Genomic DNA, 25,298 nt, shown 5'->3' with positions numbered 1-25,298 from the left:
TAAAAAAGACATTGGCAGGGTTTTTAAGGCAGGAGTGACAATGTACCGCAAGAGGCTTAATAATGCCACCAAACATGCCTTAGATAGCGTCAGTGGAAAACCAATTGGATTGTGCCAAAGCATTAGTGGAAAGTCAAATGTGCAAGTATTTTAATATAAAGGTTGACATTCAAGAGGTGTTCAACTATGGAGTAGTGTATAGAGTGTACTGTGTATATGTGTGACAATACATTTTAATTTCATCAAGATCCGTGTTCTGTAATTAGTTAGCAGAACAGCCAATGTGTCCAGACTACAAAATCCAGTCTGGATATTACAGTGTGGTAGAGGAACTGAAAACAATACCACACCAATATTTAAATAACCGAATATTTGCATTGAGGGAGCTGCATTTAATATTCGCAAACATAGTTGGCTGTATTACCGTGATGGTTCCTTTGCCAGCAGGTTTCTTATTCTTCAGGACCAGTGGCCGAGTGAGTTTTCTACTGGAGACAATCTGAAACAGCACAGACACGGGTCTAAGCTGGTCACAGGTCTAAGGACATCAGGCTGCCTCCCTCCCTCCATCTTCCTACCTCTTCCTCTCTCATAGATCGTTCCTAGTTTCTGCACTTGGAAAACTCTATCCAGTAATCTTTCTGATCGATGGTTCTCTACATCAGTCGTGACATTATTTTTCAGATCAACAGGCTTGACTGAGTTCGTTACATGAGTTTTCATTTCACATGAGTTTAACTTTAGACTAACTTCAGTCTACAAAAAGAACGAAGGTGGGAATCCTTAATGTAAGCAACATGGATGCCGGAGTGCAGTAATGAGTGGGGTGAGATGGATCTCTCTCTCTCTCTCTCTCTCTCTCTCTCTCTCTTTCTCACGCTCACTCACTCTCTCTCACCCTCCCTCCTCTCTCTTTCAACCCTCCTCTCTCTCGCTCACCCCCCATCCTCTCTCTCTCGCTCGCTCTCTCTCGCTCTCTCTCTCTCTCTCTCTTTATCTCTCCCCCACCCTCTCTCCCTCTCTCACCGTCTCTCTCTCTCACCCTCCCTCCCTCCCTCCCTCCCTCCCTCCCTCACCCTCTCTCACCCTCCCTCCCTCCCTCACCCTCTCTCACCCTCTCTCACCCTCCCTCCCTCCCTCACCCACCCTCTCTCACCGTCTCTCACCGTCTCTCTCCCTCTCTCACCTCCCTCTCTCACCGTCTCTCCCTCTCTCACCGTCTCTCTCTCTCTCTCACCGTGTCTCTCTCTCTCTCTCTCTCTCTCTCTCTCTCTCTCTCACCGTCTCTCACCGTCTCTCTCTCTCTCTCTCACCGTCTCTCACCGTCTCTCTCTCTCTCTCTCTCTCTCTCTCTCTCTCTCTCTCTCTCTCTCTCTCTCTCTCTCTCTCTCTCTCTCTCTCTCTCTCTCTCTCTCTCTCTCTCTCTCTCTCTCTCTCTCTCTCTCTCTCTCTCTCTCTCTCTCTCTCTCTCTCTCACCGTCTCTCTCTCTCACCGTCTCTCTCTCTCACCCTCTCTCTCTTGTATGCATCAAATGTACATGGATGTAAGTATGAGCGCTTACCTGACCAAGGGTGCACTCAAACTCTCCCAGGAAGTCATCATCACTAAGATCCACCGTTGCGTTGTCGATATCATAAATGCCAAACTTAACCTTCTGCACCACCTCAAAGTAGTAATCCAACAGAAACTTCTTGGCAAACTGTGGGTTGAGGCAGTTCTGCACCTTCTCAGTGCGTCCCACCTGAACTTACAAAAATGAAATTGTGTTTGTTTGTAACAGGAATTAAAAGAAGTTAATTTACAGTTTCAGTTTCTCTTTCGATGTTTCCCATGCGGAAAGTAGAGAGAATCAGATTGCACTCACCTCGAACCACTGCGATCCGGATGCGTCCATCAACAAGACACACAGTGGATCAGATTTCGATGTTATATCTTTGTCCAGCAGATTATCACAAGACACTGTCAGTTCCACCTTTGCCACGCACTGCCCCGCCATGCCTGAAAAACACAGAAAAAACAGTTTTTGAGTTAGATAGGAATTCAGCTGTCTTAATAACAGCCGTCTTCGTTGCTACACCCTTTTCTTATCCAAATGTCCAAGCAGCAATCAAACAGCAAATTCATTAAAAACAATCAAAGACTCTACTATTGGCTTCAAATGTCAATGACCATTGCCCCGGTCAAACGGAATCAGAGCGCGTAGTTCTACCGCTAACTCCGTTTACTCGCTCTGACAATGGCCACTGTGTAAAGTTTGACATTTGGTTCACCTAGCAAGCAAGGGACCGATGAGTTTATAGTTGCTTAAGTTTACCAAAAGCTTACTAAATGGGTGTGTCTATTAAAGGCCGCCCATTTACCGACTACGCTTACGAAATCAAACATTAGCGTAAAAAGGCTAACATTACTTCAGTCAACCCAGTGACAAATCTAGGACCACCTTGCTAGCAGGCTAACTTACTGTGTACAACCAGATAGGTTGCAACTATCAAAACGTATGGTCAATGTTATCTTAATGACCTAAACTGGCGGATAGCTTAACATGAGTTAATGTTACCATAAACGAACACGTTCCGTTAGCTGTTCAAACACTTCAGAGACGACAAGTAACTTTAACGCTATGCCATATTTATCAGTGAAACGCAGACTAATACTTCTATATGGCATGTAAAGCTAACACCCATAGTCTACGAAAATACATACTTTTCATGTTGGGCAGGATTTCGTCGAAAATAGCTGGAAAATATGACTAGCGTGTCGTAAATGTTGCCCTGACACTGTGATGTCACTCAACTCTATGCTGTGCTGTGCTGTGGGATTAAGATTTAAGGTGGGCTGGGCATGTCTATGGGCTGGACCATAGACATATACATAGACGCCCCATTGGCCTTTGGATCGCGTGTCAACTCGCCGCCATCTTGGAGAGGTGATGACTGGCGCTAAGGTCTGGGACGAAATCAGGGACATTGCGAGTAATGATGGGTATCGTTTGGGTTTTTTCCGATACCGGTACTTAACCGATACTTTTAAAACGATACCGGTGCCTAAACGGTGCCAGAACCGATACTTTTTCTTTTTTTTAATTAAAGACATTAAAGGCTTATTTATTGCCAAGGCAAATCGTTTTCTTCAAATTTAACAATATATTAACTGTTTAAGGTGTACTATAAATACAAATAAATACAAAACACTTGGCTTCAAACCTTTTAACTCTAAACTATTGTAAGGAGGAAATGGCTCTTTGAAGTGGAAAATCACAGATGGCATTATTCTCCTGTTAATTAATTCATTTGGTGGGACTGGGTGTTGTTTTATGGTGCCCTGTTGGGCTGGTGTTGTGTTGATCTTCCCAGCCCCCTGCAGAGACTCTTATCTCAGATCTCTGTTCTTGTTTGTCTCTGTGTAAATTGCTGAGGTCAAACTAGGAACAGGACAATGAGGATGAGAGGGTCAAACTCAATGTGATATTAGAAAGTGATTTCTGCATGATGTTTGGACTCATTTTAATGGTCTCAATCTGAGTGGGAAAATGGTCTCAGTTCTACAGCTGTATATATTAAGGAAAACATAGGTAACAGAGACTTGATCCTTTTGGCCTCTGTGAGAGGGCGAAGATGCCCCTGAATAGAGGGGGAGGGAATTCCCTCCATTTGGTTGTTAATGTGTGAATCTCATCTTGAGAAACATCCTGTTAAGGGGGGTTATCATTAGGTTTAGATGCAGGACGAAAATGGGTATTTAAGGGTAAGACAGACAAAGCTCTTGGAGTCTTCTGTCTTCAGATCTCCCTCACATCCGTGTGAGTTAGTCATTTCGCAGCAGCCAGGTATGTTCATGTTCTGTAAGTGTTTTTATGTTTCATGTAGACTTAACATCCTTCAATTTAGATATATTCCTTGGTAGTTAGACTGGTTTATTCACGTAGGATTGTTTTATAACTATTACTGGTAACTTGCTTCTTGTTAAAATAAACTTGGTAAATTCTGACCTACGCTGCCTTCTTCTGAAATCATTAACTGATGTTATGATATAGTGTCCCGCTAATACTAACTAGGGTTAAGTTGCAGACACCAGCATCAAGCTGGGTGTTCCTGGCTATAATCACCTGAGCTAAGACATGCCATAGTGAACTGTTAATGTATAATATAGAGATAGGTAGGTGATCAGCCTCTGTACTGCGTGTGCGTGTTTTAAACTAGGAACGGGCAGCAGTCTGGCGTTCTGTCCCTGAATCACGTGACGCCATCAAGCTGAAAATATACCTTTAGCAGCATTATGAGACCTCTGTGGTTAGCTCAGACTAGATGCATATTATGACGGTGGATTTGTCCAAAAGGGAATCGGCCGGCCGAGGCAAGTCCTTCAATGACGCTATTACTGTGTGGAACACGGTTATTAGAAAGTAAGAGAAGGAATTCAAATACAGATGATGAGTGCATAGGGTTGGAGACCAGCTCACGATTTAATATAAATATATACAGTTTAAGAGAGGAACTTAGACTGGGTTCCCAAAAAAGTAGAGTCAGATCTCAGAGATAATGGAGTCAGATTAAATACGAGCATTAAATGTGAGGTTTAATGAATATTACTTTTCCAGCAAAACGCCGACAGCACCGTCCACTCAAAGCCTTCCAGATTAATACACGCATTTCAGACGGCCTTTCCCTCTTTGGTTAGGTATATAAAATTAACGTCTTACACTATGAACAATATACTAACTTTTAACAACTGTTTACAGTATACTTATACACAGTATAGTAAATATAAATAAATACAAAACACACTCTGTACACACACTTCACACTTCAGTAATTCTTTTGTAGAAATATGGGCATATTTGCCTTCAGAGTAAAACAAAATATAATTTTGTTTGCATTTATTTAAACCCACTGGTTTCGTGAATGTGTACTGCCCCTTTAAGAGTTTAGGTTCAGGGCTCACGATGGGTGTCCACGATAGATATGTCTTGCGTTTAGTCGCCATGCGACTAGTTGCCTGGGGGGCGTGGTCAGAAAATTCAGTTTGGCTGTTAGCAACTCGCTAGCTAGCCACTATTTGCTCCAATGGGTTTTCGGTTAAAGTTTTCGCGACAAGCTAACAGTAATAGTTCAGAGTTCAGTTAAGATGTTGCGCTGATTACTTTAATTTGTAATTTGTGAATTTATTCTATCCAAACCATATATATCAGCCAGTTCAATCACGAAAACATGGTATTGTAACATATTTAGCAGCTACCTAGCTACAATGGCTTTTCAATGGGTTTTTAGCGGCAAGCTAACTAATAGTTGAGAGCTTAATTAGAGCTTGATTTAAGACCTACAATATTCTGTTTGACCTCACAGCATTCGTGTAGCATATAAACAACAAACCGAGTCGATTAGATTAAAAAGTCGTGTAGATAACCTTTATTCACATAAAATATGTCCCAGTAACTGAGTGCCGTGAGTCCGCCATCTTTGTTCGATATTTTTGGTTACTCCCGCCCCTATGAGCTAGCCTGGGTGCCATCCGTTTGTACACGTTCCACTGATTGCTGCCTTCTCACTGAACAAACGTTTGTTCAGCTTGATCAGTGGAACGCGTACAAACGGATGGCACCCAGGCTACCTATGAGCTACGCTGACTTCCAAATCACCCACATGCCGAACTGATTGGCTCTCAGCAGGCAGCAAGTCGCCTTCATTTGCACAGAGTTAAAAAATCCCCAACTTTCAGCAGCCAGGAGAGCCGACTTTTTCCTCAGCCGTTGTCGGCAGGCAACAAGACGCTTCCATTCTATCACAATGAGAGCGACACGATGTGTCGTCCCGTGGACACCCACCGTCAGTCTGCGATTTCGGATCTGCCTTTGCCTCTTGTTGTTGCATAAGCTGCACGTTGCGTTGTTTGAATCTTTTTGTGCGAAATACAGCCACACTTTTGATCGTTTACCTTTCGGGATTTTCTCCGTTATATTGATGGCTAGCTCTGTTTGTGCTTGCTCTGTGCAAGGCTGCCTGCTCTTCGCTGTCATTAGACTGCAATGTTATTGTGGCGTCCGAGTTAGTGCTCTCTTAAGAACTCACACTGAGAAGGAATATCTGGATGAGACGGTAGATCTCCGTTTAATAAAGCGTATCCAACTTCTGCTTAGAACAACCACACCTATCTTGAAACCGAAACCACACACAAGTCAACCCATTACCATGGCAACTCCTAAACACAAATCCCGTTTCCACTAGTCCCATATGGAATGCTACATTATCACCAATGAGCGTGAGTCGAGAGTCTACATTGGGAGATGGAGCAGTTTTATATGTACCCCACGAAATCTGTTAGCAACCCAAAAAAGTATACAGATCATACTCTGAAATCTATGCCACTAACGTTACTTCTTGTTAGCTACCGTTAGTTTTGTAAAATTATTAATTTTTTAATAAATTTGTTTTTAAAAATCGGCTCAGGCACCGAAAGGAAGCTACGAAATCTGCGTTGCATTTCGGTCCGGGTAGGTACCGGTTGTATGGAACCGGTGCCGTATTGGTACCGGTTCTCGGTACCCAACCCTAATTGCGAGAGGGCGAGAGTCGCCACTTGCGCTTCACGCGATCCGTCACTCCGCGAGTGGGCGAGACTCACCACTTTGTGAATGAAGCGCGCTTCACTTAGGACGCGATCTGGCACTCCGCGCCGCATTGCATAGAGACGGGCGCATATACGTTATACGTTGTTGAGACTCTTATGAAAGATCTTAGCCTAGGCCTACTATATACGTTGTTGAGACTCTTATTAAAGATCTTTCTCATTCTCGTGGTTGAAATTCGGTAACAAAACAGAGACAAATAGCTACACGGTCAAGCAATGTCATTTGACTCTTATTAAAAATCTTACTCATTCTCGTGGTTGAAAGTCGGTAACAAAAGAGAGACAAATAGCTACACGGTCAAGCAATGTCATTTGACCCTCATTAAAGAACTTGCTCATTCTCGTGGTTGAAAGTCGGTAACAAAACAGAGAAAATAGCTACACGGTCAGTCATTTAATGTCATGTATTTCAAAAACCAACAATCAGAGTCTAATAGCTCTGGTTCCAAGATTCTAGTCAGAATATGAGTCTGATGCTGAGCCATTGGGCTGTGATTATGGGGCGTGTTTCAACGAACCAGGAAAAAAAATGCCTCTTCGCTCAATTGGATACCTACAACTAATCAAAGCAACATAGTATGACCATCTGATACATTTAAACTTTTACCGGATCCCGTAAGAAGGACGACAAAAACATATTTTCGATCGACAAATGCCTTGATCGCGTTCCTCTTTCAAAATGAATGCGCTGTCAATATCTGTGAGATATGCCTGCTCACGTACTTATTAGCAGCAAGGCTATAGCTAGCTACTATGCGTTTCAATGGATTTTTTGTCTAAGTGTTAGCAATAACCTATCAATGATGGTCTAGAGCGCTTCAGTTAAGACTTACAATCCTCGGCAACATTCGTGTTGCACATACACAACTAACCGAGTAAATGTAGACGTAAAAAAGTCGTGTAGATAGCTTAAATCATATAAAATATGTCCCACTAAGCTCCCGAGACGGCGCCATCTTTGTTCGATTTATAATCTATCTATCTAATCAACTCAAGCGTTGGTTGGTCATCTGTCCATCAACGTATAAAGCCTGCCCTTACAATTTGATTAGTTAGATTGCTTTTCCGAAAACTTGAATCTTTCCCAACTAGCTCAAGGCCAGACTGAATCTCCCAGACCAAACATTTTGTGGGCGGAGTTCAGGCTGGTATCCAGGCTAGTGTATTCATATCTATATCTACTTATTTAAAATTGTTGTCCCTATTCATTGTATTTATATCATATCATGCCTCCTACCTCATATTAATAATAATAATAATAATAATACATTTTATTTATATGGCGCCTTTCAAGAGACCCAAGGTCGCCTTACAACATTGAAAACATTAAAAATACATTGAATTATAAAAATACATTGAAAAAAAAATACATTGAATTATAAAAAATAAATAAAAAATACATTGAATTATACATTATACGGCAACAACTTTACAGGTTATAGGCCTGCATAAACAGGTGCGTTTTGATTCGTTTTTTAAAAAGAGCGATTGAGTAAGGGTCAATGTTCCTGATGTCAGGGGGAAGGGAGTTCCAGAGGTGAGGGGCAGAGCGGCTGAAGGCTCTGGATCCCATGGTGGACAGATGGGCTTGGGGGACGGTCAGGGTGATGGAGGAAGCAGACCTGAGAGACCGGGTAGGGACATTGATGTGGAGGAGGTCAGAGAGGTATGGAGGGGCGAGGTTATGGATTGCCTTAAATGTGTGGAGGAGGATTTTGAAATTTATGCGGTGTTCAATGGGAAGCCAGTGGAGTTGATGCAGAACGGGGGTGATGTGATTGATGGATGGCGTCCTAGTGACGATACGGGCAGCAGCATTTTGTACCAGTTGGAGTTTATGGAGAAGTTTGTGTGGGAGACCAAAGAGAAGGGAATTGCAGTAGTCCAGGCGGGAAGTGACAAGGGAGTGAACCAGGATTGCGGCGGTGTTGGGAGTGAGTGAGGGGCGGAGGCGGTTGATATTGCGGATGTGAAAGTAGGCAGATCGAATGGTGTTGTTGATGTGGGTATGGAATGATAGGGTGCTGTCGAGGACAACACCCAGGCTTTTAACCTGAGGAGAGGGGGTAACCAAGGAGTTATCTATGGTGAGGGTGAAACTGGGGTGTTTGGTGAGGGTGTGTTTGGAGCCAATGAGGACTGCCTCAGTTTTTTCACTGTTAAGCTTCAGGAAATTTGAAGAAAACCAGGATTTGATTTCCTGTAAACAGGCACAGAGGGAGGAGGGCGGGAAGGTGGAAGTGGGTTTGGTGGAAACGTAGAGCTGGGTGTCATCCGCATAACAGTGGAAATGAATATTGTATTTACGGAAAATCAGTCCAAGTGGGAGGAGGTATATGATGAATAGGATAGGGCCAAGGACAGAGCCCTGGGGAACACCAGTGGAGAGGGGGGATGGGTGGGATGAGAAGGATTTTAACTGGATGAATTGAGTACGTCCAGAGAGATATGAGCGGAACCAGTCCAGGGGTGTGTGAGTTATGCCAATGGAGGCTAGCCTGTCAAGGAGGGTGGAGTGGGATATGGTGTCAAAAGCTGCGCTCAGGTCGAGGAGGATGAGGATGGATAATAGTCCAGAGTCAGCTGCCATCAGGAGGTCATTAGTAATTTTGATGAGGGCCGTTTCTGTGCTGTGGTGGGGGCGAAAACCGGATTGGAATTGTTCATAGAGGTTATTGTTGGAGAGATGGGCATGGACCTGTGATGCCACTACCTTTTCCAGGATTTTTGAGAGAAATGGCAGTTTGGAGATGGGACGAAGGTTATTGAAGTTGTTGGGGTCTAAACCAGGTTTTTTTTAGCGTGGGTGTCACTGCAGCAGATTTAAGAGAGGATGGGACTGAACCAGAGGTCATGGAAGAATGGATGATGGCAGTTATCAGGGGCAGTAGAGAGGGGAGGGAGGCTATAACCAGGGAGGATGGCAGTGGGTCGAGTTGACAGGTGGATGATTTGGATTTCCGGATGGCATCTGATAACTCAGCGGCAGAGGGGAGTTGGAAGCATGAAAGTGGTACAGAGATGGGGGAGTGGAGAATTAGAGGGGGTGGACAACTAGACATGTGAGGGGTTAGTTGCTGGTGGATGGTGGCTATTTTTGTATTAAAAAATGACATCAGGGTGTTACAGTGGTCAGTGGAGTAGAAGTGTGGGGGAAGGGAATCTGGGGGGCGCAGTGTGCTGTTGACCACTGAGAACAGGGCCCTAGTGTTCCCAGCACCAGCAGTGATTTTTTCTGTAAAGTGTTGGGATTTAGCTGAGGAAAGGGCGTCTTTGTATTTGATGACGTGGGCATGATAGATCTGCTTGTGGATAGTGAGTCCAGATCTTCTGTAAAGCCGCTCCAGCTGGCGCCCTTTGGCTTTTAGCTGACGTAGGTGAGGGGAGAACCAAGGGGCTGGGTGGTTGAATGAGACAGTCCGAGTTTTGAGGGGAGCAAGTGAGTTCAGCAGAGTTTGGAGACCATTATTGTAGAGAGAAACCAGATGATCCGGGGTGCATGGGTAACTGATGATGGGGAAATTATCAATGCCTGTTCTGAAATCAGCTAAATTGATGTTTTTTATGTTACGGAAGGACATAACATGTGACTGTTTGGTTCTGGATAATGTTAAAGATAAATTAAACGAAACAAGCATGTGATCAGAGATGGGGAGATCGACAGCAGAACAGTTAAAAGGAGTGGCACCTGAGCAACAGACCAAGTCTAAAATATGGCCTTTGGAGTGGGTAGGGAAATCAATATATTGTTGTAGGCCAAAACTGTCCAGGCAAGAAGTGAACTCCTTAGTGGAAGTATTATTAATGTTGTCCATGTGAATATTGAGATCACCCAGGACAATTATGTATATTTATGTAATATTCATTGTATATAGGCTATTTATCATGCCTCTTACCTCATATTCATTGTACTTATATCATATCATGACTCTTACCTCATATTCATTGTACTTATATATCTTATAATGTCTCTTACCTCATTCATAACTTCTATTGCTACCTTCACCTGTACCTGTATCATATCTGCACTATTGCTGCCAATGTTACTACTGCTCATACCCCATATATCTTGTACTGTCATAATCATACTGTATATATCCCATCTATTTATTTTGATATTACCACTATGCAGAATATTCTGCACTCTTCTGCTATGGTTCTTCTGGTTAGATTCCGTCGCATTGTACTTATCATATCATGACTCTTACCTCATATTCATTGTACTTATATCTTATCATGTCTCTTACCTCATATTCATTGTACTTTTATCTTATCATGTCTCTTACCTCATTCATAACTTCTATTGCTACCTTCACCTGAACCTGTATCATATCTGCACTAATGACCAACTATTGCTGCCAATGTTACTACTGCTCATACCCCATATATCTTGTACTGTCATATCATACTGTATATATCCCATCTATTTATTTGTATATTACCACTATACATATGCAGAATACTTTGCACTCTTCGGCTATGTTTCTTCTGGTTAGATTCCGTTGTCTCTAGAGTATCACCAAGGAAGCCCAGGGTTAAGAGGGCAAGGGTTGTTTACACGCCTTCTTAATTTATATTTTGTAAATGTGTATTTGTGAGTTTATATTTCTTTCAACGAGTGTTCTTCGTGGTGGTTTTTAATTAGTAAGATGTGTAATTTATATTTTGGGAGTGTGTATTTTATTATTTGTGTATTTTGTATTTCTATTTTATATTTCTATTTCTTTCAACGAGTGTTCTTCGTGGTGGTTTTTAATTAGTGAGATGTGTAATTTATATTTTGTGAGTGTGTATTTTATTATTTCTGTGTAATTTATATTTTAAAGAAATAAATGACATTGCTTGACCGTGTAGCTATTTGTCTCTCTTTGTCGACTTTCAACCACGAGAATGAGTAAGATCTTAAGAGTCTCAACAACGTTTAAAGGCTACGTGTAGCTATTTGTTTTGTCTTTGTGAGAATGAGTAAGATCTGTAATAAGAGTCTCAACAACGTATATAGTAGGCTAAGATCTTTAATAAGAGTCTCAACAACGTATATGTCTCATATGCGCCCGTCTCTATGCAATGCGGCGCAGATTGCCAGATCGCGTCCTAAGTGAAGCGCGCTTCATTCACAAAGTTCTTCGTGGTGGTTTTTAAATAGTAAGATGTGTAATTTATATTTTGTGAGTGTGTTTTTTATTATTTCTGTGTAATTTATATTTTAAAGAAATAAATGACATTGCTTGACCGTGTAGCTATTTGTCTCTTTTTGTCGACTTTCAACCACGAGAATGAGTAAGATCTTTAATAAGAGTCTCAACAACGTTTATAGGCTACGTGTAGCTATTTGTTTTGTCTTTCTGAGAATGAGTAAGATCTTTAATAAGAGTCTCAACACATATATAGTAGGCTAAGATCTTTAATAAGAGTCTCAACAACGTATATGTCTCATATGCGCCCGTCTCTATGCAATGCGGCGTGGATTGCCAGATCGCGTCCTAATTGAAGCGCGCTTCATTCACAAAGTGGCAAGTCTCGCCCACTCGCGGAGTGCCAGATCGCGTGAAGCGCAAGTGGCGACACTCGCCCACTCGCAATGTGCCTGATTACGTCTTTGGCCTTACCTGGATGACTGGCCAGTAAACAAACGCAGTGAAACAGTGGAGCTCCGGCTTTTCTGGATATATGTCTTTCATAATAGCTACTAGACGCTCACTGTTCTTGAGCTCCCATAGCTCATTCACTTTAAAATACTGAAACGAAATCTAAATGACCGAAATAGTGCTTCTTTAACTACTAATAATTGACCATCATTGAGAAAAACGGAACAGAATTAGCAAATAACGCATCAATGGCACCATGGCACGTCGCATCAACGTTCTGCAGCAGTCACGTCTATGTATGCCTATAGCTGTGTTCCAAACCGGGCACTTAACGAAGTACACTGCAATACAGTGCACTTACATCTGCAGTGTGTTCTGTTACTGATTAGTGTTGTCTCAAATGGAACACTGACTAATGAAAATGTGCAAGCCTTTTACCCATAAATCTGTGGCAGCTTCCTCCAGGCCAACTGGAAATTTTAAACAAATATGGCGGACCAAACTCCACTGACGGCTGTGTTTTGTATGTAAATGTGCATCTTTTGGCGTTTTCTCGCTTAGATTTTTTAAAGTTACCGAGAAAGCGACATTCTTCTATCAGATAGCACAGTTATTGTAACCAGCAATAATGGTTGAAATGATTTGCGAAGCGTTAGTCAGCAACTTTCCAAAATGAAAAGCTGCCAAAGGGCTCCTTCTCCTCCGCTACGTGGCCAAGATTTCGCCCGTTTAGGGCGAGTAGTGTCCATCGTTTTACACTGCCTTTTTTAACAGTTTGCATGTGCGCCATCCGGGTACTTTCAGTGCCCTGAATTCTGCTGGTTCTGTCATTTCAAACGCCCTAAGGACTGAAAGTCAGTGTTCGAAGTGCACAAGTGCTCGGTTTGAGACAGAGCCTGTGGTTGAGACCTTGAGGTGGGCTGGACTCTACATTCCAAGGGCAGAGTTTTAAGATGCCAGCCTGGCTGAAAGCCTACATCATTTCTACGATCTTCTACTATGGTAACATAGCCTCACGTTGTCATACTCATAATTCTAGCCAGAAAATGAGTCTGAAGCTGCTTCATTGGGCTGTGATTATGGGCGTATTTAATCCGAACCAGGAAAAAAAAATGCCTCTTCACTAAATTGGATAGACCTCCTCCAACCAATCAGAGCAACATAGTATGACCATAACGTAGACCATCTGAGCCGTTCAACCCAAGCGCTCTTTGGTGACCTGGTTGATTACTTTACTGTTGATCATCTGTCCATCATTGCATAAAGTCCGCCCTGACAATTTGATTCAGCTTTGGTGCTTGCATAGTTCCTACCTAACGGTAGCCTGGATACCAGCCCAAACCCCGCCCACAAAATTTTTGGTCAGGGAGATTTGGTCTGGCTCTGGGCTAATTGGGAGAGAGTTTCATCGGTAGGATCAAACCGGACCAATCAAATTGTCAGGGCGGGCTTTATACGTTGATGGACAGATACCAACGCTTGAGTTGAATTAACCGGTAGATTCGAACTCCGACCAAGATGGCCGCGTCTCGAGTGCTTAGTGGGGAATATTTTATGTGAATTAAGCTATCTACACGACTTTTTAATGTCTACAATGACTCGGTTAGTTGTGCATGTGCAACACGGATGTTGCAGAGTATTGTTTGTCTTAACTTAAGCTATCTAGACCATTATTGTTAGATCATTGCTAACGTGTACACAAAAAACCAATTGAAACAAACGGTAGCTTGTAGCCTTAATGCTAATTAATTAACGTGAGCAGGCATATCTCAACAGACATTGACAGCGCATTCATTTTGAAAGAGGAACAGAGAAACGCGATCAAGGCATTTGTCGATTGAAAAGATGTTTTTGCCGTCCTTCCTACGGGATCAGGTAAAAGTTTAATCTATCAGATGATAATACTACGTTGCTCTGATTGGTTCTAGGTATCCAATTCAGCGAATAGGCATTTTCTTTCCTGGTTCGTTGAAACACACCCCATAATCAAAGCCCAATGGTTCGGTATCAGACTCATATTCTGACTAGAATCATGAGTATGACATCGTCAGGCTAACCTAACGGAGCAATGCCAGACCGAACTTCCTGACCTCAAATGTTGTTGGCGGGGCTAAGTTCGGCTGGCACCCAGGCTAATGGTAACATGTATCGTAGCATTGTCTGCATGCACATCTTCAGGAAATGTTCCAATGAGAGTGCTTATTAGGGACGAGAACCGATAAGATTTTAACGATTCCGGTTCCTTATCGATTCCTGCTTATCGAACCGATTCCTTATCGATTCTCTTAACGATTCTTATAATTGGGTAAGGGGTGAAAAAAGAGCACAAACGGGTTTTTTACATTAATGTTCTTTTATATAAATTTCTAGAATGTTTACATACACATTTAAATAAAACTTACATAACTTAAATAAAATGTGTTCTGTTTAATATAAACGTTCATAAAAATAACAATGCTCCTTCCTTTTGTAAAAGGGTATATTATTAACTGAGCTACCAAAAAAATGTAACTAGCAGTGGCAAAGACTATTTACAACTTTTGTGCAGAAAAATTTGCATGTCTGCCTTCTCTGGGAGGATACGCGATCGCTCAGGGCTAATTGTGTCTCCAGCTTGACTGTATATTTTCTTGTAGGTTGCTTGGTTGTATTGCTAATAGCGAACTATTATGCTTAACGCTTCTAATAGCAATGTAGAGTCCACTACAAACACAATAACGTACTGAAACATACTTACTTGTATCATGTACAAACTAGGCACTCAGTATATTTAACACTTAGCTATTGCTGCCACTGAATTGGCTACGAGAAACTTATCAATATCGAACCGTCAAACTGAGGGAGCTGCACGCGTTATTATTAACAGAGTCTTTTGTACAGCCTAACCCTACCCTAGAACCAACAGAGGGGAGGCAAGCACTGCCCCTGCCTCTAGCCAACGGCTGAAAATAGAAGATTCTACAGTTAAGCTAGCCTAGTTAAGTTATATATAATATATGACAATGTCCAACCACCCATTCTGTTAAGCAATTCAATGCTAAGTTTAGTTATGGTTAACACGAAAACGCAAACGTTTGCTGATAACACACGAGTAACACCGTTATGACTTATGATAAAAACATTTTGAGGAGTTTACCTTGGCAAGTTAGGGATGAAGCGCCGACGTTAGTTGAGCTGCTGCTGGCATCGAAAACATGACATTCTTGTAATTTTATACCATGTGTGCTCAAGTGCTTATTCATGGTAGATGTACTTCCTCCCTTTGAGGAAATACATTTTTTACAGAGGTTACAAGTGACCGTGTTTGCATCCGTTCGGGTGAAATAAAGCCACACTTTAGATCGCTTCTGTCGAGTTGCCATTTCTGAATCTGCTGCTGTCTGATTATTATTAAGAGTTCGCGCATGCGCTAACGGCGCATAGACCCGTTAACAGACCCGGTTATGAATTTGGCTATCGATTCCAAAGATTCGGCTCATTGGGAACCGGTTCTAAACAAGACCCGGTTCTCGGTTCCCATCCCTAGTGCTTATGGCTGCTGATGTAAGTGAAGAGCAACCTCTGGTGGTCAAAAGGTCAAACCAGCCTAATGTGTGCCTCGTCTTTACAGTATGGCTGCACTGAGTTTATAACAGCTATAATCAAACAAATCATATAAAGTTTATAACAAACAAATCTCTCAAATACAGAGAGGTAGGTTTATATCTATTCATCATTAAAACTAATAAGGGGAGTATACAAGACAATAACCTGTTTTCACTTATTCAACAGAAAGCAAGGGTTGGAATGGAGAAGGAAGAAATAATGGCAGACAGAGAGTAATGTTTGTTCTGTTACGGTTTCTTTCTTCAGCAGGCTATCGGACATAACTGCCGTAAAAGGTCGAAAGAAGCACAGTTCGACCCTCCTTATCACCTCTGGTCCAAACATGCATGCTCTTGCTCATATGTTGATTTAAATTGCACCTAATAATCTAAGTTGTATGCACGCAGGAACACAGAAAGCCATGTTCCTGCTTACATATGCACATGGTTCATACAAAGTAATTATTAATACAAGGCACGTGATAAATATAATCTTAAATCATTAACAGTGACAGTTTAGAAATTCAGTTACTGCTTTGCATTTACCCCAATACAACGGATGGATGTGTTAAATGTGGTGTACATAATGGTAGGTTGTTCCATTGCCTCTGGGAATGTACTTTCATTCAAGAATTCTGGAAAGAGATCTACGTATCTAGTTGTATCTACGTATATTCATCAATGAACAACTTCCACTATGACATAAACTTTGTCTTTTGGGGTGTTTCCAAGCAAACAGTACATTTAACAAAAGCAAGAAGAAGATGGTCATATTCTGCCCGAGCAAACTAAATTGGATTGAGGGACTACTACAATGCCTTACCCTTGAGAAACTTACACATGTAGTTAACAATAACACCTTTGGAAAGATTTGGGGCTCATTTAAGGAATTCCTGGAGGGGGAAGATTTTATTGTCTTCCCGCCTTTTTTTCTCACTTGATGGAGCAAATTTGAGCACTTTGAGCAAATCCTGTCTCAGCGTCTCTCTGTCACTAACGGTAGAACGTGTTAAATGAGAGCACATCCTGTCTCAGCCCCTCTCTGTCACTCATAGTAGAACGTGTTAAATGGAGTACATCCTGTCTCAGCCCCTCTCTGTCCCTAAAGGTGAACCTCAGGGATGATTCTAGAACACCCATGCTGCTCATCTTCTTTTGGTGGAGGTTCCCAAAACAAATACTGTGTTTGGTCTGTCGTCATTTCCAGCTGCTGCAGCCAAAGACTGGAACAATCTGCAAAAAAACTTAAAACTAGAAAAACGCATCCCCAAGTCTGCTTTCAAGGACTCTATTATGGACGTTCTCAATGACACATGTAGCGGTTTCCTTAGTTAAACAATATTCTCCTAACCCTTGTTTTGACTGCTGTCTGCCATTGTTTCATTCATATTCCTGTATTGATGTTCTCTTGCCACTGCTGTACTTGTTTTGTTGGTTTGGTGGTGGATAATAGAACAAGCTTTAAAAATCAACACTGTGCTAACCAGTACGTTGTGGCTGCTAAGCTTTATTGTAGAAATAAATAAAGATAAATCCATACTGCTGAAATCTTATGCAAATCATCCTTTAGTAGAAATCCTGACGGCATAGACAATAGACATAAAATAGACAACAGAATTCACATTTCAAAAGTTATATAGTGAAGTATCATTCTGGTCCTCAAGTTTAGTTGAAGTGATATTAAGTGTACAGTCTTCCACTGACACCACACATTAATCCCTGTCCTGACTTCCCCAAATGACGAATCACATTAATAAAGGTGTCACTGTCCTGTTCTTTGTATCTCTATCTCTCCCTGTATCTCTGTTACAAACTTAAACTATGGAAACATATCTCATCGGGGTTCTTCACTGCTATGTCAAAGCAGCACTCTTTTGTCATTGGGGTTCTTCACTGCTTTGTCAAAGAAGCACTCTTTTCTCCCAAGCATGTATTTGGAGGATATTAGTAAATGAATACAGCAGGCTTTTGGATAGGAAGTGGATAGGCTTCTGCGTGAACCGCATGTTGACTGAACTGAAGTCACCACTAATCAACAATGCAAGTCTGAAGTTGTGACCTGGAGTATTCATAGAGAGAGAGAGAGAGAGAGAGAGAGAGAGGGAGAGAAAGATAGAGTAATCAAACAAACAAAACAATAAACAACCATGCAAAAAAAAAAAAAAAAAAAGATTTGAACTCACTGTGGAACGACTTTGCACTGATATTTCATGTTAGAGCCCAGGTCGGTTTGCAGATTCTTCAGTGATTCATCACTCTCACAAGTTTTCCTACAGAAAAAAGTAGTTACAATTACAGGAAAATTTAGAGAGACATAATGTTGTCAAAATACATACAGGTCAAGTAATATATTCTTCTTGAATGAATGTCCTGAGGTCTAAGTTTCTGTATGATATAGCTTAAGACACTGTATGGGGAGAATATAACAGTACAAACTCCCACACAAGTTATCCACACAGCACTCAAACACTGAAATGCTGCATGCAAAGGAACAGATGCAGACACCGAATGAGGAAAAATACATGAAGAACCTACTTGTCTCCTTCTTTGGTAACAAGCAAGACGGTCAAGCTGTTAATGATGGAGGAGTTGAAATGCTTGACTTCTACGCTAGCAAAAGTGCTACAAAAGAGTAAAGTAAATTCCTCATTTAGTCATTTAGCAAACGCTTTTGTCCAAAGTGACGCATAAGACATATATGGGCCATTCTACCGAATTGGTGCAAAGTCAGGTTGGAAATATTTGGATTTTTTTTATGTTTTATTCCCAAAACTTTGTCCGTATGTATATTGTACCATATCTAAAGTACACTTATCTAGTAAAAGAACAGTCAATTTTTATATTGTATTTTCAGAATGTGTTGGAATGTTTTTCCTCTTCCAAAAATTGTCACTACCGAAACATCACATTTACTATAGTAAAAAAGTATTATTATTGACCTGTTCAGATTGTGTTTCCTTCCCTTCTCTGAAGAGTATTTTTACAAATATTTCTTGAAGGTTTTCACAATGAAATCCATAAAAATGATTTTTTTACCAAATTTTCAAGTTCAATTTATACAATTCATCAAAATCTAAGTGCAATATTTCTTTGTAAAATGCTAAATACTGATCATATTGATTCCAGAGTTGTTCATTGATGAAATTGAACATACATTAATCCAATCAGTATCATAACATTTTAGTTGATTACTCAATATACTTAATTTTTTACAAAACATCCTGTGTTTCGGTAGTGCTGCACTGTTTCGGTAGTGACATCCAGTGTTTCGGTAGTGACTGCACTGTTGGATGGATGTTCATTTCTCTCCCAAAATCTTCCAAAAGGTGCTCTGGGCCGCCCTTTAGTCCACACAACACATTTATTTAAAAATTATGGGATTGAACTACTTACCAATTCATTTTGTCACTACTGAAATCATCAGGTCACTACCATATGTTTCGGTAGTGACTGTTTCGGTAGTGACAATTCTAGCTAACTTTAAGCATAAATAAAGAATTCTAACAAGCACACGGCATGCAAACACATCTTTGAAGAGGTGAACACACATACAAACATAAGATTTTCCATGAAACCCCAAAAGGTTTACTTAATTGAAGAAAACATGCGTTTCGGTAGTGACAATTCTTAAGGTTACACGTCGATTTTCAGACTTTGGAACACATTTATATAAAAACTATGGGATTTAGCTACTTACCATTCAACCATGAGGGTCAGAGATGCAGTGTCACTGCATGGTCAAAAATGCAGAGTCGTGGCTAAAACACAGGCTCAGCCAATGGACTAAAACTCTTGTGTTTCGGTAGTGACATGAAAACTAGGGACATGATTTTTTGAGTATAGAAAATTGATTTAAAAATTAAACCCACAATAAATCTAAATATTCCAAGTTCTGTTTCAACCCAATCATAAAGATCTTTGAAATTAAATCATTGAAAAAAATCTAAAAAAATTGAAAAGTGTTATTTAAAGGCATTGAAATTTAGATGTCAGGGTTGGGGACAGCTACTTCCCAATAGAAAGTACCCTATAAATGATGATTTTGTATATATTTAGCTTATCACTATCTCATGTAATGCATTGGGTTTATATAGACCATAACATTTTCTAATTAAATATCTATGCCTAAATACCTAATTGTTTTGTAAATAGTTTTTATTGTTGAGGGACTGCATATTACACGAATTCGGTAGAATGGCCCATATAAAAAAGAAAAAAAAACAAGAAAAAGAAGTATGGGAATGTTGCAAGTTAGGCACTAGTCAAAGTGCTTGTCCTAACTTGCAACAATCCTGCACTTCTTTTTTTTATATATATATATATGTCTTATGTAAGGTAGTGTTTGCTCGTAGCTTGACTGTTCTCTCCCTTGTACGTCGCTTTAGAGAAAAGCGTCTGCTAAATGACTAAATGTAAATGTTTAGCTTGTCAAATAGCAATTAAGTCCAATAACATTTTATGCATTTTTAATCCAACATCATCCTACTTGAATATCACGTTAGTAATAAGAGTCCTGTGGAATCCATGTTGTCAAGAGCAATATTATTACAGATAGTAATGGGCCATTCATACTGCATACCTGTTTGGATTATAAGGCATACTCATAGATCCATTCAGCATGACAAAGGCATCACCACATGCAGATGCTGCAAACTGTGGAGAACAAGCATGAGGTTTTCTCAGCACTGAACAATTCCACAGTATATATTGGCATGAAATAACAGCTTTTAATGCTGACAAAGGCCATAGAGTTTTTGGACACAGCACACTGCAAGAGGTTCACCTGACTGCATGTTACAGGATGTTATAAATAAGGCTGTTTATACCACAGTATCAACTGTAATGATGAAACTGGGTGTTGATAGTATATAGATTTTATACCATATATTGGAAGACTCAGTCGTGGATTTGACAGTCATGATCCAGGTTTAATCTTGAACAATGGTGGCCACACATTGTGAGACAGAGCTTGAGTTCCACTCGCTCAGAGCTTCACCTCAAGATAATCTACCTATTCCTTAAAGGACAGGCTGTTATATACATAATGTTTAGGGGTGTAACCATCTATTCAAATAGGCCATGGCTGCAGACTCTTTGTCTTGACCCGGAGAGGGAAGGGGATTCTCACCTCCGTCCTCAGGTCAAACCAAAGTACCCTCACCCAGGAAAGCTTACATGCTAATAAAAGTAACATTTATACTAGGTATAAATAAGATGGAATTATTGACCATGGCCTATCCTTATTAACTATGAATACCGGTCCCTTCAGTGTATACCAGCGCCCAGGAGCAAGATTTAGTATTAATCTAACTATTCTGCCTTAAAGACCATGTAACCTTTTTATAAAATGTATAGGTTTTTTTATTTTTTCAGAAGGTTTTCTTTCTATAAAAATGCATTTCCTAACCAAGTTCTATTGCTAACATAGAAAAGCCTTTCCAGAAAGGACTTAAGCTTCATTTATGGTCGGCCTTTTATGCAGACAAGCAAGCACGCACAATACGCAAGACCCCCTTACATCGTTGCAAACCCCCTTCAAGTACCTCTTGGGTGCGTCTCCCAAAACGTGTATCTATCCGACAAGGTTAAGCAAGCCGCAGGGCTGTGATTGGTCCAACCCATCGCTGTTTACCTTGTGGGCAGTAGCATGCTAACCTTAGATAGCTGGCTCAGTCACCTTGCAAATGGCCTCAGATGTATTTTTCAGTTACAATAATGGGGTAACTTTTAAAAAACTAAGCAAAACAAGTCAAACAAACAAATTTTGAATCACTGTTTCCCTTGTGGGTAGTAGCATGCTAACATTGGTAAGCTGGCTCAGACACCTCGCAAATCCCTTTCAATTATTTTACTATAAATGTTCACAAGTCCGTCGAAGGGACTCCGTGACCCTGCAGTGAGTTGATATTTACAGCATGTAGCTATGGAATGATTCAGTGCCTTGTTTGCTCAGCTGTGATGTAAGGTGTGGAGAGGACACTTTCACCCACACTGGAGAACAGGAACAAAGACCCTGTCAGACTACGGGCCAAAATCACTCTGTTCTGGCTTCGCCAGCAAATGTTCGATTGTTTAGAAGGACGTTTAGTTTGAAAACAAGAAATAACAAAGACCGTTAACTCATAATTCGGCAGTCATAATTCGGCAGTTAGAAAATGTATATGATAAGTTCGCTTATGTGTTTATTAACGACTCCCTTGTATGCTCCCTGAAGGCATTTGCTGTAAGTATAGAGCTATTAGTTAAATGTCCGTAATAAGTAACGGTTCAATCTATGAAATGTCAATCACTAAGAGATACTAGTTAATGTAAATACATTGTTACATTGTACATGCGTCGGATACATTGCAGTTGCTATGCTGTTAGCTATAAGGCTACACATATACTTTTGTATTTGATGTTGCAATTGATCGTAATTATTATTGTAATTGTAATCATAGTTGTATGTATCTGTATTGCAGTTTCATACCATTACACATGATAAACTTCACCCTTGGTAACAAAGCTTGTTGTGTGTGTTGGTGTTTAACTAACTGGATAACTGAACAAGGAGCTCACTGTGAGACCAGAACACACTCACTGCCGCTGAAGCTCGGTTCCAGAATGAGCGCACAGGATTGTTCACACAATCTGACCAGCTTGGGCATCCTGTGGTAAAGATTTCTGAAAAAAAGCAAACAAAAAGGATAGCAACACACACACACACACACACACACACACACACACACACACACACACACACACACACACACAGTAAGACCTGTTTTTCAACCTGTGTTGTTTTTGTTCAACAATTGTTGATAATAATACATAATAACAAAACATGTTATTGTTAATGTACCTTGGCTCTCCTTTTTGCCACACCAAGTGAGTCCATTCAGGAGGAAGCCAAGTGGAGTGCCCTCTAAAGTCACGTAAGAACATTTCTTCGCAAACTCATGGACAATTTCTTTAGTTTTGCTCCAGAACATCATCTAATGAGAGGAATGTACCATATAATACATATTCATTCATAAAAGTAAAAGTATTGAAATAAAAAAACTATGATGAAAAAACAATGGTCTGTCTTTACCCTGTTACATGCTGGCTCTTGAAACACTGTGTGTATTAGGGAGTCATAAGCGCCTGGAGGGACATCACATGGATCCTTTCCCACAAATGCTTGCGTGAATGAATCCCAAATCTTCTCACAGTCCTTTTGACTGAAACATGAAGAATGCCCACTGTTCTCTTCAGTTTCAATTATTTCATCAAACAGGCTACAGTTAAGTAGACTAACCATTTCCCCCTCCACCAATATCTGGCTAGACAATAATTTCACCATGGCTGCACATTGGTGTGAAAATGGTCCAAAGCACAGGTTATCACTTTCACACTCTCATGCAGTAGGTTACAGCTGGATTCCCCCATTACTGGATTCAATTATTGTCCATCTGCTCTTAACAAGCAATTCAGAAATAATTTGCGATTTCATGCACATTTGAGCAAGTTTAATATCTTTATAAACATGTGTTTGAAACAATCATGCACCACCACCACCACCACGTCTACTACTGCTGCTGCTACTACTACTAATAATAATAATGACAACACAAGAATAATAATAATAATAATGAAATACTATACCATTACTACTTCTACTACTAATAATAATAATTGTAATAATAACATCACCATCATTACCACGTAATCATCATCACAATCATTGTTGTACTGGTGTTTGCAGTCACCATTTGTGTGCACGGATGCAATAAAAAAAACGACACTACCTTGCCACAGATGTTTCCCTAGCTTGCATGTTACCCGAAATCATGTCATTAGTATGTTAAATGTTTTAAGTCTGTGATTAAATGGCAGTTAAAGCGTTCATTATTACCTCGGTAGGCCGTGATTTTCCAAATACGTTTCACATCTCTTCTTGACTTTTTCCTGTAGACTGTCAGGCCACAGAAAAAGCCCAAGTAGAACAGCTAGGAAAACTGTGGCTATTAAACCATACTCAGACATATCAAGATATTAAGGAATCCTGTGTCACGCAGCAAGCCGACCTCATTTCCACCATGTCAAAAGCCTTATCAAAAACATCTGACATCACATGCCATGTTTGGCTCCCTCAAGGTTCCCCCTTCACCCATCCTCCACCATACTGAAGTCCGTCTGAGTCCAATTCCAACTCATCCTTTACGTGTGTAACATTTAAATTAACAGTTTAAATTATTTTTCATTTCATAATGTATGAATATACTGAAACTGCTGTGTATATATAATAGTACGTGTACGTGGTTAAATAGTTATGTGTTTTGTAGTGATTAAAACGGGTTAATTTTCCATAATTCCTTGTTTCCATTTGTTTCCATTACTTTTCCCATTTAGTTCACTGTTCTTTGACTGTATGAATGCAAGAGACTGACGCGTGAAAGGACGAGGATGCGTTATTGTTTTCTCCTTGATGAGTGGTTGGTTTATTCAACAAAAAGGGTAACATAAACTTGTAAACGTAAACTTTTAAATCAAACAAATAAAGCAGAGTTCAATTTGGTTCAATGGGGCTTGGCTTGAGGCAACAGGCCGCGGTCAGGCTGGCACAGTCGCGCGCATGGGCTCGTTCTCGGGTACGGACACGGTCAATGACTGTTGCGCATTGCACCCCTACAGCGTCTGGGCCGCGTCACCACACCGTCTTAAGTAGCAGCCTCGCCGCCACCTACAGGGAGTAATTAGGACACCACACTAACAAGGTGCAATTAGTACCACGTTTGCAACAGAACGTTTGTCCAAATATAAATATGAAATCCTATTCTAAATCTTCTAAATACAACAACAATACAAACAATAAATACAAAGAATGGCTCTTACACACCGGCCCCTAATTGTGTGTGTACATCAATTACCAAAAGAAATACTGTATAGAGAGCCATATTTACTTAATAATCTATTAAGCAAGGTAGATAAGTGCTGACAAATGTACACTTATCTTCAATCAGCGTCCTCTGCTGCCTCAAGGAGGAGGCACAGCTTTGTCACTGGTCTGGTTAAAACGCCAGACTTGGTCTTCAAGGTCACGGCTCTCACAAGGCCCTTTGAGTCAGGATAGACCTTTTGGATTCTTCCAAGTGGCCAGGATCCTCGTGGCGCTGTGCTGTCGACGACCATTACGACATCACCTCTCTGGAATCCTCTTTTCTCCATGTGCCACTTTTGTCTTTCCTGCAGTAATGGTAAATACTCATGTGCCCATCTTTTCCAAAACAGTTCTGCTAGGTACTGGACCTGTTTCCAACGTCTTCTAATGTACAAGTCGGTGGGTATGCAGGTTGAGCTTTCAGGAGGAGGATGTGGTTCGGAGTCAGCGCTTCCAGGTCCCGTTCATCCTCTGTGACCGTGGTGATGGGACGGCTGTTCAAGATGGCTTCTACTTCACACAGTAGTGTTTGTAGACCTTCATCATCAAGATGTTGTTCTTTTAGGATGGAGTAAAGAACCTGCCGTACCAAGCGGATG

At 40.8% G+C, this 25,298-nt stretch overlaps 2 protein-coding genes across 4 annotated transcripts in view; both read right to left on the bottom strand.

Annotated features, from left to right (window-relative positions):
- The window catches only part of cpne3 (copine III), a 17,313-nt gene extending 14,536 nt beyond the window's left edge, over nt 1–2,777 (bottom strand). For all 3 annotated transcript variants that reach the window (XM_080854820.1, XM_080854821.1, XM_080854822.1), the window contains exons 1-4: nt 2,705–2,777; nt 1,866–1,999; nt 1,563–1,742; nt 425–499 (exon numbers count right to left, since the gene is read on the bottom strand). In XM_080854820.1, coding sequence (XP_080710946.1) covers nt 425–499; nt 1,563–1,742; nt 1,866–1,999; nt 2,705–2,711 — 396 coding nt within the window. In that variant the 5' untranslated portion in view covers nt 2,712–2,777. The remainder of the gene's footprint in view (nt 1–424; nt 500–1,562; nt 1,743–1,865; nt 2,000–2,704) is intronic.
- A 15,048-nt stretch (nt 2,778–17,825) lies between these two features.
- On the bottom strand, nt 17,826–23,804 carry LOC308378010 (ADP-ribosyl cyclase/cyclic ADP-ribose hydrolase 1-like; the record flags this gene model as incomplete). Its single annotated transcript, XM_080854805.1, has 8 exons — nt 17,826–17,856; nt 17,981–18,067; nt 18,333–18,419; nt 20,377–20,450; nt 22,378–22,460; nt 22,639–22,771; nt 22,870–22,999; nt 23,674–23,804. 8 exons carry the CDS (start codon nt 23,802–23,804, stop codon nt 17,826–17,828), a joined length of 756 nt encoding a protein of 251 aa, XP_080710931.1.
- Nucleotides 23,805–25,298: the final 1,494 nt, after the last annotated feature.

This window comes from Sprattus sprattus (genome assembly GCF_963457725.1).
Source record: "Sprattus sprattus genome assembly, chromosome: 17".
Taxonomy (NCBI): Eukaryota; Metazoa; Chordata; class Actinopteri; order Clupeiformes; family Clupeidae; genus Sprattus; species Sprattus sprattus.
The sequence above is the reverse complement of the archived record's forward strand: the minus strand, read 5'-3'. Positions and strand labels throughout refer to the sequence as shown.